Source organism: Crocodylus porosus, unplaced genomic scaffold (genome assembly GCF_001723895.1).
Source record: "Crocodylus porosus isolate Cpor-Errol unplaced genomic scaffold, CroPor_comp1, whole genome shotgun sequence".
In the NCBI taxonomy this organism is placed as follows: Eukaryota; Metazoa; Chordata; order Crocodylia; family Crocodylidae; genus Crocodylus; species Crocodylus porosus.
The window spans coordinates 83189897-83205453 of record NW_017728931.1 but is presented as its reverse complement, the minus strand read 5'-3'; the positions used below and the strand labels follow the sequence as shown (position 1 = coordinate 83205453).

Genomic DNA, 15557 nt, shown 5'->3' with positions numbered 1-15557 from the left:
TTCTTTTGGTTTCTGTGCTTCTATAACATAATCACTATAAGATTTTTTTTTTTCAATATAAAAGCATATTTCTTCCTTAAAAGTGACTTCCCTTTTCAAATTGCTTTGAGATTTCCATTTATTATTATTGATTTCAGTTTTCTGCACTAAGATTTTATGGAAGTGAAAAAAATAGGATGGGTGTAAGAGGCAAGACTAATTCTGAAAATTTTTAGGCCACGAGTCCAGCAGAAGGGGGTTTTTTTGGTTTTGTTTTTTGTTGTGGGGGAGGGGAGCAGTTTGGTAGCTGCAGGTTGGAGTTACCCAGATGGGCTGGGACCTAGTCCCTATCACCACTTTTCCCAGCTGTAGTGTGGCCAAAGCCCCCCAACTCCGCAGACTGGATCCATTGGCTCAACAGGCCATAGGTTGCTGACCGCTGGCCTAGGCTGATGGATTCTGCCATGCAATATGGTGGATCACTGAGCTGAGATATTGTAATCTCATGATGTAGTAAAAGAAAAAACAGCTGTTTATTCTTTTACTACAACAGTAAAGATGTCTCTTTATTTACAGATAGGGAAACTGAAACAGAAAGTGTCTTCTCCAAGATTGCAGAAGGAGTCATGGTTTTAGTTGGGTTTAGAATTTGGGAATTTCTGGCTTCCAGTGTGCTCAGACCATACCTCTCTCTTTATGGCTTAGGGTTAAGTTGACGTGTGCATGTGCCACCTAGCAAAATACTATATAATTACAGGAAAGCAAGATCACAGGAGCTAAAATTATTTAAGCTTCATCTGGATATTTTGGCAAGCAGAAATGAATAATTTCACACTATACAGTCTTGTTACCAGGTTCATTTTCAGCAAAATGAAATGCCTACTAGCTGTGCTGGGAAGTCTCAAAGGGATTGTGTTATAGCAGTGACTTTTGAGAGCAGGGAAATCCTTTACTTAGGTTAAACTCCTCCAGAGACTATTTGAATGGTTAGCGTGAATTACTAAGCCTTGACCATTGTTCAAATGGTGCATGAATATTTCTGTGTTCAGAGGTATCCAGATATTTCCAAGCCAGTGCAGCTCCCCTCCTAAGAGATGTCTTAAATCATTGAAGTTGAGAGCTGAAACTGTTTCATACTATATATGGTATTTGCGCAAGTGGTAGAAATCTGAGTGTATTTATAACACTAGTTTGCTGCAGTAATGTAGATTGGGAACAAATGCTTGTTTGGATAATATCCAGCTCCTAGGACTGGTTTTACAATGGCATGGAAAATCTGTACAATATACGGCTTGTAAAAGCAACAGCTAAATATCTAGTAAGGGCTTTTTTTAAAAAAAAGTTTACATTTGGTGAAATTGTGTGTGCCTAGAAACATATAATGAATCATATAATAGTTTGTCATCATACGTATTAGTTTAAAAAATGCTGTCTCTTTTTAGACTATTGAGATTTGTTCTTATTTTGACAGCACAAACACTTGGGAATTTCCAGTTTCACTTGTTTAGCAGGTGGTGGTTTTGTTGTGCAGAAGCAGTTATATCCTCTTTTGAGGCATACAGATTTCAAAGTAATACTGTAAGAATATTGTGACTCTACACTTGATAAAATTACATAGCACTGAAATGGACAAATCCAGTCATGAAATGAGCTGAGCTGCTTTGCATGCTGCCAATAAATGTTTGAATAAAAATAGTTGTTAAAAAAAAAAAAAAATGACACAAGTGTTTTTGGGTGTGTTGGTTTAACCATTTATGATTACAACAGCAGCTTCTTTTGACACACCCCATTTGCTAGGTCTTTATATTTCTACATGGATAACTGTTGTACATGGGGCCCATATGAGGTAATTATTTATTGGACTATGATTTCTCATAAGCTGGAACGTAAATGAATAATTTCTTCCTTCACTTTTCTGAAATCGCCAGTGTTTTTGTTTTTTTTTTTACTGTTGCAGGATGATCAGAAAGAAAGAGAAACCCTCATTTATCTCAGTAAAGAAGAAGTTAAAGAGAAGATTCAAAACTATAATTCATCTGTTACTGACAAACTGAAGATGACCTTGGTAAGAGTCACATTGAACCTTATAGTTTATAATGATTATAGTTTTATAAAGATCAGCTATATATTACTCCTTTATATAATGCATTAGGAATCATTTTCTATCATTTTGCATAAAAAACTGTAACTTAATAAGCTTTAGTGTACTACAGAAAATGGATTTCTTTCCTCTGAAATATGTTTTAATCCATTTTAACTCTTTCATTTTTATTCAGTAAGGGAGATTTCAGCAGAAACTACAAACTTTTACATAATAGTACAAAAAGTTATATCCAAAACCAACTGTCAGTTGTTGCTGTAAACAAAATAAAAAAATGGGGTCTTGTACCCCATTTTGTCTCCAGTAAAGTGAGACTCCACCACTTAATTTTTTTTTAAGACGGTCAATCTGTAATTGTCCCTTAGAAAACTGTGTTGTTCTAACTGTCAAGTAGATAAAATTAATCAAAATACCACGCTGTTATTTCAGAGTTATTTTCTGGGGATTGCCTTTTTCAGGTTGGTGAGAATTACATAAGATTATTCATAATCTAAATGATAAAAAGTGTGTTAATTCTGAACTTCCAAGACTTCTGCAGAACTTGAAGGATTCAGTCTGAGTTTTCCTTTATTGGCACTAATAAAATCTATTTACTTTGTCTAGTAAAATGTAACCATCTAAATTTTCAGATCATGTTATGTTCCACTGGATATACAGTACATCCATATTTAAACACAATGTTATATTCCAATTAATTTTATGCACAACCATGTCTACTGAACACACTTTTGTTGGGTATCTTTAGGTGGTTTGGATTTCTAAAGTCATGTAATCTAAAACTCTCTAACTTGATTAACTTTTGACTTTTCTATTGTTAGTATTAATCTAATCAACATGGAAAATGTTTTATTCAAAGAGCAAAAGCAATAAAGTACTTTCAAAAGAGCCTAAAATAGTTAGCACAAAAACAAATTAGTGTGTGAACTTGCAGCCTGTCTGGTCCTCTAACCTGTCACGTACATGCTGTAAATGCAAGGTAACTCAGCCCAGTTTGATTAAGGGGTAAGAGCACAGTTACCATGAGTAATTGAACCAAGTTTTTACCTTAGCTTGTCTGACAGCAGAGTTAATAGTACCTTGAGTTAAGGCCCATTTCACAGTAGGGTATGGATATTTAAATCTGCTTTGTCAACCATAACTGCGAGCATTTTATTACCACGTGTGATGTTAATGTTTATATTTGTGCAACATAGAGGATGTTTCATATACAGTAGATAGCCAAATGCGACTATGCACATCTGTATCGCTTATGAAGCTACATTAAAAAAAGACCACATTAAGGCTGCATAGTCAAGAATTCAAAACTTAAGAAATGGCAGAGTTAAGGTTTCTTGAGTATTCTTAATCCAGTCCTCATGTACATACACATGACAGTGTTTAATGAGTAACCATTCAATATTTTTTCTCCTCTGTTCAGTATGGGACCCCATGCTGCTCTTAGTGCATGTTATCTTTATTCCCCTCCAAAGTTTTTCTAAGGACCTCTGTTACTGAGCACCTCACAGTGGTGTTATGCAAATGTCCTCTTAAATGTTTAAGGTGGATAGGTGTTGTTTCCACTGTATAGATGGAGGAACTGAACTCGGAGTTCAAAGTCAAAAGTATTTGTTAACTTTGGGTGCCCAATTTGATGCTCTCAGCCTACATTTTTCAGGGAATTTAGCATTTTATATATTCACTGTACTGCATGTAAGTTTCTTCAGCTGCAGCTTAGCATTTATGCAAATTGGGTAACGGTGTATTAGGCAGGCACCCAGAAATAATGACTATACCCTTGGTGATCCCTGTGATAATCTGGATTTAGGTGATCTGCCAAGGATGACACAGGAAGTCTGGCAGAGCCCAACTCTCCAGGGCAGCTTTCAGCTGTCTTAACCATGAGACCCACCCTTTAATTCCCAAAGCCCTCTACCTCACTCAGTGCATACCTTTCAATTTCTGCAGCAAATGAGGCAGGGATATGGCAGGCAGCAGCCTGTTTCACTACACTATAGCTTCATCCCTATAACAGCTCTGTCCTAGAATGTAAATGACAAATAGTGTGTGATCGTTGCCATTAAGGACTGGCAAAATGCATATGCACACAAAAGCCAAATGAAGTTTGTGGAGGCAGCCAGAATAATGGTTCTTCTGATTTTTGCATGCTTAACCTTGCAAGCTTAATGATGTTTGTTGAATGTATTTGATCAATTGTGATCTACCCCCCCCTCTCTCTCTCTCTAACAACTTAATTTTTACCATGTGGCCAACATGGGTGATTAGGTAGACCAGTAGTTCTCTACCTCTTAGAATTAAGGCACCATCCATGACTTTTCTGAACCCAGCTCCATGGACCCTGGTGCCACTGCTTGCAGCCTCCCCACTGCCTGCCACAAGCAGCTGGGGCTCTGTGGTAGGCAGTAGGGGCTTGCCCAGAGCCTGGACTGGCTGTAGCAGGCACCTGGGAGCTTTGAAGTGGCTGCCCTGGGGTCTGCAGAGCCCTGGCCCAACTCATTGCCAGGGCTCCACAGACTCCAAGGCAGCCGCTTACAAGCTCCCTGGCTAGTGCATGCACATCTTGGGGCAGATGGCAGGGGAGCTGTGAGGGGCCTGATGCTTCCCTGCCATCTGCTCCAAGGCGCATGTGCACTTGTTACTGGCAATGAGCTGGGTTGTGGCTTTGTGGACCCTGATGCAACTGCTTGCAGCCTCCTGGCTGTCTGCCATAGCCAGCTCAGGCTCTGGGCAGGCCCCTGCTGCTTGCAGGAGGCGGTGGGAAGGCTACAAGTAACTGCACGGGGTCTGGCTTGTTGCTGGTGGCGGGCGCATGTGTTCCTCCAGACAGATGGTGGGGAAGGGGCTGAGGCTGCACTGCCGCAACAAGGATTGGGCCCCGGCATGCCAGCATCTTTCAAGTAGAGGTTGCAGATGTTTTTGGCCATCCCCTGGTCTTGCTAATCCAGGGGTGGGCAAAGCCTAGCCCACGGGCCAGATCAGGCTCACAGTAGACTCCCATTTCCCAGCAGCCCCTGCCTGCATCACTGGGTTGGTTTCCATGGAGACCATGGCTAATCAGGACAGGGCTACTGGGGCTCCTTAGTCAATCACAGGTGCGTGTGTGGGGGGGGCACTGTGATAAGCCTGTGAAAATCTCAGTTGTTCCCGTGATCAGCCCATGAAGTCAGTTGCCTGCCTCCTCGATTTTTAGTTATAGATGAAGTGAAATAAATGTGGGGATATTTAAGAAGTGAACATATTTGGTTTTTTTGTTCTTGCTTTTATACATAATTTAATTTACACTTTTTTCTCAAAGCTGTTGTGTGAGGTTTTTAATTTTAATGTAAAAAAAATAAATGCTGTACAAGCTCTTTTTGTCCTCTAAAATTTAAAGGCACTGCTGGACAGCTTTCATTTTTAAAACTGCTGTGAAGTACCCCACAGCCATGGTTTATTGTCCATGAAGTGAAAGGTTTAATCTTCATAAGCAGTAACTGTGAGGTTACTGTCTGAATTTAAAATAATTCACATGCTTCCTGACTAATATGAATGACAAATGTCTTTTATATACCTACCAGATTTTTCTTGCAAACTTTTTCTTATTTATCCCAGCTTGCCTCAGTGTGAGCCCAGGACAAAAATTAATTGTTGGTAGTACAGCAACTTGATCCCTAATTTACAGATTGCTAAATTCGGACACTTTTTTCATACAATACATCATTTTGATGCTATATAGAAACCACTCGGATTTAATTATACTGGCAGAAACCGAAGTAGATTTTGTGGCAGCCATAGGGGAGTGGATTAGTGTGTGGATCTTTACAACCCTGTGGCTCTTAATTTTGCACAGATTACAGGTATGTATTTTTAATGACTGTTTAGTAAGGCCGTTGAAATCTATGCTCTTTTGCTGATGATGCTTTCATAAACAATGGGTCTCTATTATTTTCTTAAGTGCTTGTGCTTGTCTTCCTGCTCCAGAACTCTAATGGGATTTACACTGGCTTCATCAAAGTTCAGATGGACCTATGCAGACCTATCACTGTACCAGCTTCCATGAATCCAGGAAAACATGCCCACAATAACAACGAGACTGCTTTTCACTTGTCTGAGGGCTACGTGAATACACTGCACATCAGCAGCGCTAATACTGTTCGTGAAGTTATTGAGGCCTTGCTCAAAAAGTTTTTAGTGACTGATAATCCTGCCAAGTTTGCACTTTATAAACGCTGTCACAAAGAAGATCAAGGTATAATTTAGATTTCTTGCATTTTGAAGGTGCAGTGGGCAGTGTGTGTGGTTTGGTATACTGGGTAGTTGTGATGTAAACAGTGAGGTAGAAGGCAGGAAGAGGAGAGGATGAAGATTTCTCTCTTCCCCCCACCTCCCCCCCCCCAGTCCCTTCCTGTGTAATTTCAGGTTACAGGTTCTTCTGTCTCATTCTGTGAGAAGTATTCTGTGTATGAGATGGAGATTGTGTAGACTGTAAAGGCAGAAGAGAGTGCTGGGTATTAAATCTAACAGCATAGATATCACAGGCCATTTTTTCACTTTGACATCCTATGCTAAGGCTAAAGAAATAAGTTAGAGTAAAGTATTTTGGCCCTCAGTAACTGAGCTCTGTGCCACAGGTAGACAAGGAAAGACATCAAGGTGTCCCCAGATGCTTGGGACCCCCCCCCCACAGTGGCAGAGAATTATGACATGCACAGATAATACCATCAAGTGAACTACACTATAGGCTGTGAAGGAATGTGAAAAAACCCAAAGGCCCCTGCCAATTTGTCCTAAGGGAAAATTCCTTCCTGACTTTCCATCTCATGAACAGAAAGCCTAAGCATGTGAGCAAGATGCATACCAGGCATGTATCTGAAAGAAAAGGATTCTCTGTACTGCTAGAGAGCACTGCTCCAAGTCTTCTCTCATCCAGTCTCTGGCCATAGCCAATCTCTGCCTCAGAGGGTGATTGAGGAAAGAAACAGAATGCATCTAGCCTTCTGTACCTCCTTCCTCACCCTTAGTAGTGATCAGCTGAAATCCTAAAGTATATGATCTGACTGTGATTGTCTTAATATAGAGATGCAAATGATGCAAGCATGCTGAGGGCATATCTTAATCTGACTGGGGGAACAAAATGCTTTGTAGTCAAGTGGGATAATTTGGGAGGTATTTTTAGAGACTAATTTAAACATTACCTGAGGAGTGACAGCTTTTGGATTTTTTCCTCTGCAGAGCCATTCTAGTTCTGGTGATATATAGAAAGTTGTTTTGGGACTTGAAAATTAAGTAAAAAGGAAAGCCCTCCCCTCTTCCCCTCCCTCCCCCCAGCAAGTCCTCATCCCATGTCAGTATAATTGCAAGTATGAGTTATAATGTGATGGGAGTGTTGAGCGTCCTTCATAGATGATATGTGGAAAGGTGCCCCATCTTCTGAGATGTTTCTATTTGGGAAGCTGCATCCTTTCAGTATCCACTGACAGATAGTTAAGGAGATGGAACAGTGATCATATATTCATACAGTCGCACAGAAGTAGGGCTAGAAGGGACTTCCAGAGGTTATCTAATCCAACTCCCTGCCTGAGACCAGGATCAGCCCTATCCAAACCATCCCATACAATCAATCCATAATCTAAATTCTGTATAAAACTACTATCATCTCTGACACAACACAGACTGAACACCCTCATCTGCCACAGGTAAAGCAGGGGAACCATGGCAGCCAATGTCCTGCTTCTATGAAATGTTGTCTGTATATGTTCAAGGGACCCCAGGTAGAGGGCTGTGCCTGCCCCCCTCCTCTTCCCCCTTGCTACAGAGGAAGGCAAAAACTCGCACAGCCCATACCAATCTGACCATGGAGTAGAATTCCTTTCTGGCCCTAGATATGGTGATCAGTCTGACCCCAAGTGGACAGTTGAGACCTGCTAGCCAGAAACCACTTTGGTTTTGGTCCCAGCAGCAGGATTGGCACACCCCAGTCAAAGTCCCAAGCCTTGGCTGTAGGCAACACCCAGTGCCTCTGAGGGAGGCTTAAAACCACTCTGACACATGTAGTAGAAGGAGGGGAGAGGTGGGGGCACCCAGCAAAATCTAGAAGCATGGGAAATTCCCATAGTAGAACATAGGCATAGGTACGCAATCTATTCACGCAGTCTAATTGCTGACTGGTTTCTTCCCTGCCATTTTAGAAAATAGCTTTGAATAGGCCACTGAGGATATTGTAGAAATTACAAGTCAGATCCTAACTACCTTTTTGGGACAGTTGACTGAGAGTGTCCCTTCCTTATATGGCAGCATCCATTTCACTAGGCCCAAAACATATGGCTTCTGCTTCCTCATGGCCCCACATATCTTGGCTGCCCAGTAGGCCTACTTCAAAAGGAAAACTGTAGATGGCAGTACCTGACCTGCGCTATTATTGTTGGGAGTATTTTACAGGAAAGAGGAGCTGCAAGTTCAACCCTCTTTGTGTGGGGGGAGCCTGGAACCCAGATCTAATGTTCACTGGCCAGGTGTCCTAATCACTAGACTACTGAGCTAATGATAGGAGGGTTATCTTCTTCCCTCCCCCAGAATCCTGCTGTCTAACATCCATTCGTGATGGATTTTGCCCAACTAAAATTTTGGGACTTGCCCAGCCTTATGTGTGTACCTAGATAGTTCTGCTTCCTTGTGAAGGCAGTGCTGAAATTGCAAACTGTGTGGAAGTGTCAAGCTGCAGTTATGTGGCTAGGTATGTGCCACTTAAGTGTGTAAAGTGAAATAGGATTTAGTCCTCCTATCTGGTAGAAACTCAGGGTATGCATGAAGCTATTGATAATTGGTTGAGGTCCTTAAGACTCGCATATGTTTTAATTAAGTTTGGGGAAACCACAGGGTATTGGATAGTTCTATAAACTTCAGTATTTTTAGCTGAATCATTAAAATAAATGTTCTCTACACATGAACAGGTATCTAGATGCTGTCACTTGCAGCCTATATTATGACTTGCTGTCCAGACAATAAATGTAAATATTCCCCAGTCTCCCTGAGCACATAGGTCCAAGAACAGTGGAGTAGTAAAGGCAACAGGCAAATGGAATATGAGATGATTTCTTTGCCCAATATCAAGAAGATTCTCTTGTACTGGACATACTGGATACTTTCATGTGCTGGTTACCCTGTGCACCCAAAGAATCTCACCTTACACTAAAATGCTGTTAAAATCTAGGAGTGAGTGAATCCTGGTGAGTGTCTGAAACGTGTATTGAAAAAAAAAAATTGATTCTCAAGTGACATGTTCAGTCTGTCAACCTTTTCATGCAGCTTGGAATCCTGTTTCTTCAATTGACAGTGGCAGCAGCCAGCTGATATGTAACACTCCTGGCCAGCAGTTATTTCATCTATACAGGCAATGTTGTCATGTAGACTGGAGGGGGTGAGAGAACCCCATTGAAGTCCTTTCCTAAAAAAATTTAGCTGCAAGAATTTGACCTGAAATGCAGAATAACAGAAGCTGTAGTTTTACAGCTTGTAAGAGCAGCCCTCCTGCTGGCATAGAGAAGATGCTTTTGCTTCCCGGCCACACAATTGTGTGCCATGCATCAAGACTTTGGGATTAGTGGGGAATTAGGTGCAGCCACATGCCATAGACTGCCCTGCATAGTCAGGTGACATGGGAACAAGTCTATAAAATACAAGTTACTTTATTTATGTGCCATTGTATTGCTCTGTAGTTTAGATGTGGGAATTTCCAAAGTGAGGTTTCTGCACTTGATGCCCCATCTCAAATTCACTTCATAGCATATTTTGGGAAAGTGGCAAATAGGCAATGAAGTATGGAAACTGTTTATTTAGACTGATTGGATCTTCCTGTATGGTGCAGAGGTGGTTCTTTCTTTTGTCCATACATTCAGATGCATTTCCATTTTGGCTGAGAGCCACATCGCTCATGTTTTAAGTGGCAATTGCTGCCCAGTGTGTTCTGCTCAAGCCCTTCCAAACTGTTCTTTCACTAGAAACATCCCAAGCAGCACAAAAGTTCTGTGGCAACAAATGTATGTTGTCTTAATCCCTAGTAAGGTTCCTGTTAATACTTAAAATCTTTTATTTCTGAAACAATTTCTCTTTGCAGTGTATATGTGCAAACTCTCAGACAGAGAACATCCTCTTTATCTACGTTTGGTGGCAGGCCCCAGAACAGAAATGCTCAGTTTTGTTCTGCGTGAGCATGAAACTGGAGAGGTTATGGTAAGTCACATTTATGGGATTTTTGTGTAACTCTGTTTCTGTGATGATCCATTTCTGTGGCAACATCTACATGAGACACATACTGTGCAGTAGCTCATTACTACTGTACAGTAGCGTCACTGGGCATAAATTGTGATGTGATGCTATAGCGCAGTAGTAATGAGCTACTGAACAGTAAGTGTCACTAGGCACCTGTGCTGGGATGCTACTGTGCAGTAATTCGAGTTACTCTGCAATCATTTAGTATTTGGTTATGTGAGTACTAAGTGACAGCACAGTAACAACTGCATAGTGAGCATCTCATTTGGACGTGCCCAATATTTACATAACTGTGTCCCTAATAGTGAATATACTTAGGGTGACCGTATGTCCCAGTTTATCCAGGACAGTCCCAGATTTCAGAGGCTGGTCCAAGCCAGGTGTTGGGAATTGTAATGGGTGTCCCAGAAACACAGGGGTATGGGACATAGTCTGGTCTGGAGTCAAAGCGGCATAGAGCACCTTGCAGTCAGGCAGACCGGCGCTACTGCCTGCCTGGTATGCAGCCCTGCCCCTGCCAACTTGTGAGAACTCCGCAGTAAATGTCTTGTGTAGGCATGCCCTGAATGTTTAAAATTAAATACATTAATAGTGTTTAACGTAAACACAATGAAACTGCAGTCACATGAACTATCCTTCTGCATTCTAGGCCATTGCTTAAATTAGGAAAAGTTTGCATGTGGTTGGAGGCTCTGCATTTCTTTTTGCTGTTGGTTTGCATTCTATCATAGTATCATAGTGCTTAGGGTCAGAAGGGACCTAAACAGATCATCAGGTCCAGCCCCCTGCCCCAAGCAGGAACGGGTGCCTGGGTCATATCACCCCAGCCAAATATCTGTCCAGCCTCCTCTTGAAGACCCCCAAGGTAGGAGAGAGTATCACCTCACTACAACTTGATGACTACAACTTGACAGTATTCTTATTAATCCAGTTCTTTAGGCTACTTCAGCACCAACAAGTGTGGAATCTTTCATGCCTCAGTGTGGTAAAAGAGCTTGGAGAGAAGTTCAAAGTCTAATTAGGTAGCCCATATTAAAAGTAATATTATTAAGTCTTAGCCGTTTTTAAAAAGGAAAATTCTTTGGAAGAACTGTCAGTTCAGCATTTAAAGTTTTAAAAACTTAACGTACAGACCACATTAACTGTGACCTTGCATCACATAGTTCATAGCATACATTCTGATAAACACCAGTAGAAACTGATGTATCTGCATGTGGCCAGCTTGGAAAGTAAACCATCCTATGGACACATCAAGTGCTAATTTTATTAAAACGTTGGAGAATAGTATAACAAAATGTATGCGGGCAAAATGACTTAGTACCATCTTTCATTCCATCTTTGTTAGAAGCAGGGGGTCACCATCCATTTAAAATTCAGGAAGTTTTTTTAACTTTCAGTTTTTACAGGTAACACCTGATTGTTTTGTCAAACAGCACCAACAGAAGTGTTTTCCTCATATTCTGCTTTAATTTGTGGTTTTGTAAGTTTGTGTAGCTAGATTCACCTTTGGCCCTCACAGAACAGAGAAGAGAAACTTTAAAAAAAACAAAACAAACCATGAGATTTGATAAAGTCCTTAGTTTAGTATGTGATGTTATTTTCATTTTCCTTCTTGAAACTAACTGGATTTTGAGTTGGTGTCCATTTTAAAATGTTGTGTGAGTAAATAATGTGCTTATTTCCTGTTTTCCACATTAGTTTCACTCTCCATTTTCCATCTCCCCCATAGTGGGAAGCCTTTACCATTCCTGAACTGCAGAACTTTTTACGTATACTGGACAAAGAGGAAGATGAACAACTACAAATCTTAAAGAAGCGTTATGCAGCTTACAGAGACAAACTTGAAGCAGCCCTTGGTGGTGTGTGGAAACCAGGTTAAAGTGGGGCCACAGGACACTCAGGAAAAATGCACGCTACCTGATGTTATGTAGCATGCCAAACCAAATGTACAAAACAGCAGAAAAGAATAGTTTTCTTTATTCAGAAGACTGTTCTGTGATGCCAGGGTACCTGAACTTTCCTATAGACTTTGTCCCGTAAGTCAGGTCACTTACCATCTTGCACCCACAAGTTAGGGATACTGCATGTTTGTACATCAATTTACAGCCCTCTGCTGCACCTAGAGGGCTTTCCAGGTTTCTTTGGTGCAAGCTGTGAATTTGTAATGCAAGTCAGTTTTCTCGGAGACTATGAAATAAGATTTTTTTAAACATTTTTTTAATTCTTTGCTTTAATGTTAGTGAAAGCTTTAAAAGTAAGGGTGTGCAAATTGATCATTAAAAGTTACGAAGCAGCTTAGCTGTCTGAACAAGAATTAGATTGGGGCAGTATTTGAGATTTTAAAATTGATTTGCACTACCTTTTCTGTTTTCAACTATTTTTACTGTCTAATTTGTGAGAAAACAGTGATAGATGGAATGGACACAAAACCTTGAGGTTTTGCAGCATTTGCAGATTTTAAAGTCCTTTTTCTGAAGAACGTAAAGAGCAAGTTGAAAAGCAGGTAAGAGTTGAGAGGTTGCAACAGCTAGTAAGGAAGAATTAATGTAAAGTGAAATACAAATATTATTGAAAAGAAGATGGAAACGCTTTTGGTAGTGTATAGTTGTACAAGAAGAAGGTTTTAGGATGTTGTGCTATTGTAAATAAGTTTTTAGAATTGAGCACATTCACACTGGAAAAGAAATAAGTATAATTAACACCCAGAAGGAAGGAAGCCAAATATTAGTGGAAATTGAGCTGTATATATAAGCACAGTTATTACAGAAACTAAATGTGTGAAGGTATGTGTGGTTTCATACATGCAGCAAATGTAATAAGACCTGTTTTTTGGATTTTGGAATGGTGGGTAGTGAGGATATCTTAGTTTTTATGGAAGTTGCATATCCAGCAAGCTGGTCACGGAATGTTTTAGGGTTTTAGAAATACAGCTGCATGTACATTGGTTAAACTGTAAGTTAGATTTTTCAGCTGAGGACAGATCCACTTTCAGGACAGTTTCAAATTATTGTATCTGAAAGTCGAGCACAGCTTCTGCTTATCTGTTAATTAAACTGTCAGTCAGACAAAAATGGAATTTCTAATTTGTATTTTCAAGATGTCAGAGAATTATATGTCGGTAGATCAGTTATGTTAGTCATTCTGGCTTGGTAATTTGACAGTTTTAATTTTTCAAGTTATTAAATGATCAAACAGTTAATTACCAAATTCTGTACACTGCTGATTTACTTGATTTTAAAGTAAGAAAAATGTAGCAAGAGAATTTTTGTACTTTACTGTAAATGTAATTGTTATACTTTCAGAAATATTTATCTAAAGCACATTCAGAAAAGCCAAAGAAATAGGTGTGCAATAAAAGCATGAAGCAGATTTGAAGAACTGATAGGATTTAGTTATAACCACATAGTGGGGAAAACTAATGAGTTAAAGAGGTAAGAGATAGATAGAAAATAGTGCTAACGTTCAAGAGCATTGCTAGCTTCTCTCTTTATTCTGAAGAGTTTGTGAATTCCCAAGGAATATTCAACACTTCAGTGACACCTAATGGATGCTTGGTAAAACTCCAAGATGCTTCTGTTCTGTACCTTAATTTGACACATTTGTGCCTTTTTCTTCATTTAGTAGTGGGCATCTTTTTTGACAAATCTTAAGAACTTTTTCGAGTATTTGCAAATTTACCAAGATAACGGTTGTTTTAATGTGTTATGAGAAATTAAAAGTAGGACTTACTATAAAAATATATATGACATTTTGTGGGGCTTTTTAATTTCACATGTAACTTTGTAGTGCATGTGTGAATTTAGTAATATTATCATCAAAGTGCGACACTTTATTATAATGGTTCAGGGAGTGATTTTACATTTTTCCTAGAAATATTTTTTAATGAATACTAAAGTGATTTGTTGGGTATTTAGTTAACATCTACTATATTTATATAGTGTAACCCATAACAATGTAATCTTTACATAATAGCTGTTAACACTGAACCATTTGTTGCTCAGATTTAAACACTGAGTGGAAAAAGTTTATAGATATGTGAATTTTATTTTTACTTGAACTAAATTATCGTTCTTTAAAGTGTGAATCTTACTTTAGCCAAAAACCTCAATTGGTATTTTATGCACTACAAGTTTTGATTTGGAAAAAGAAAATCTTAATGTATTTTAATTTTGTCTTAGTCCACAGTTAATTGTTGCAAAACTGTTTGTTTGTTTTTTGCCTTTTTTTAACACACTGGTGATTACAGCAGCTTTAATTTAAAATAAATGGTCAAACCTGGCTCAAACTTTATTCTTTATAATGTTAGTATCAAATTAATGTTAAAGCTTTGTTGCAGAATTGTTTTTTATTCATTATGTGATGGTACCAGAATGATGATTAAATGACGTGTGCAAAGCTGGGAAATGTTTAAAAATGTCTTTAAAAAATGAATACTATTTATAATTTTGATAAGTTTAGCTTTATTTTTATAGGGAAGATTTTTATTCCCTTTAAAGTTGTTACCAAAATAGCAAGTGATGTTTCCATTATTAAAGTTGAAGTTGGAGTACTTTGCTGTGTGTAGTACTTTTATTTCCCTTGCTAATAAATCCCTGCAGACCAGGTGATTTAAGTGTTTATCTCAAGTAAGTGTGACCTATCACTGTTGGAGAGCAATGCCTACAAAATACTTCACTGTTTTCGTATGATGGAAGTACATTATCCTGCCTCCTTCCAGATACTGAACAGAAACAGTTTTCAAACTCTCTTCTGTATCATTTCACATTTTGCCATCTCTGCCTAATAATGGACCTACACCATTGCTAGGATTCCTTTTGTTCATGTTATACTTAAACCACTCCTCTTTCCTTTTTGTTGTTAGCCCTGGCAGCCCTAGATTTTTCCCTGATGTCTTTTTTTTCCTTTGTCAGTCTCCATGGGCAGATCCAGGATTTGTAAAGGTGGTTCGGGAGTAGTAATTAGTGCTGCATTTCCCCACCCCCCCCAATTGGGCAGACCACACTGCCACCTGAACAGCGGCTGGGGACTATTAAGTCCTGGAAGCAGATAAGAATTCTGCCCCCCTGCATGCCCTTCCTTTCCTTTACATGCTGAGCAGCACATCCCCTACCCTACCCACTGTTGCTGCTGTTCCCAGCTAACCTGTGGTGGGGGGAGCTCCAGAGCTGCTCCCACCCTGATTCAGTAAGGCTGCACAGAGGCTGGGCTCATTTGGAGATAGCAGAAGGGGGTG

At 39.7% G+C, this 15557-nt stretch overlaps 1 protein-coding gene across 3 annotated transcripts in view; it reads left to right on the top strand.

The window, feature by feature from the left end:
- Nucleotides 1-14873, top strand: part of RASSF3 (Ras association domain family member 3) — an 84860-nt gene extending 69987 nt beyond the window's left edge. For all 3 annotated transcript variants that reach the window (XM_019543292.1, XM_019543293.1, XM_019543294.1), the window contains exons 2-5: nt 1937-2044; nt 6038-6305; nt 10170-10285; nt 12054-14873. In XM_019543292.1, the coding sequence (XP_019398837.1) occupies nt 1937-2044; nt 6038-6305; nt 10170-10285; nt 12054-12203 (642 nt within the window). In that variant the 3' untranslated portion in view covers nt 12204-14873. The remainder of the gene's footprint in view (nt 1-1936; nt 2045-6037; nt 6306-10169; nt 10286-12053) is intronic.
- The last annotated feature ends 684 nt before the right edge of the window (nt 14874-15557 follow it).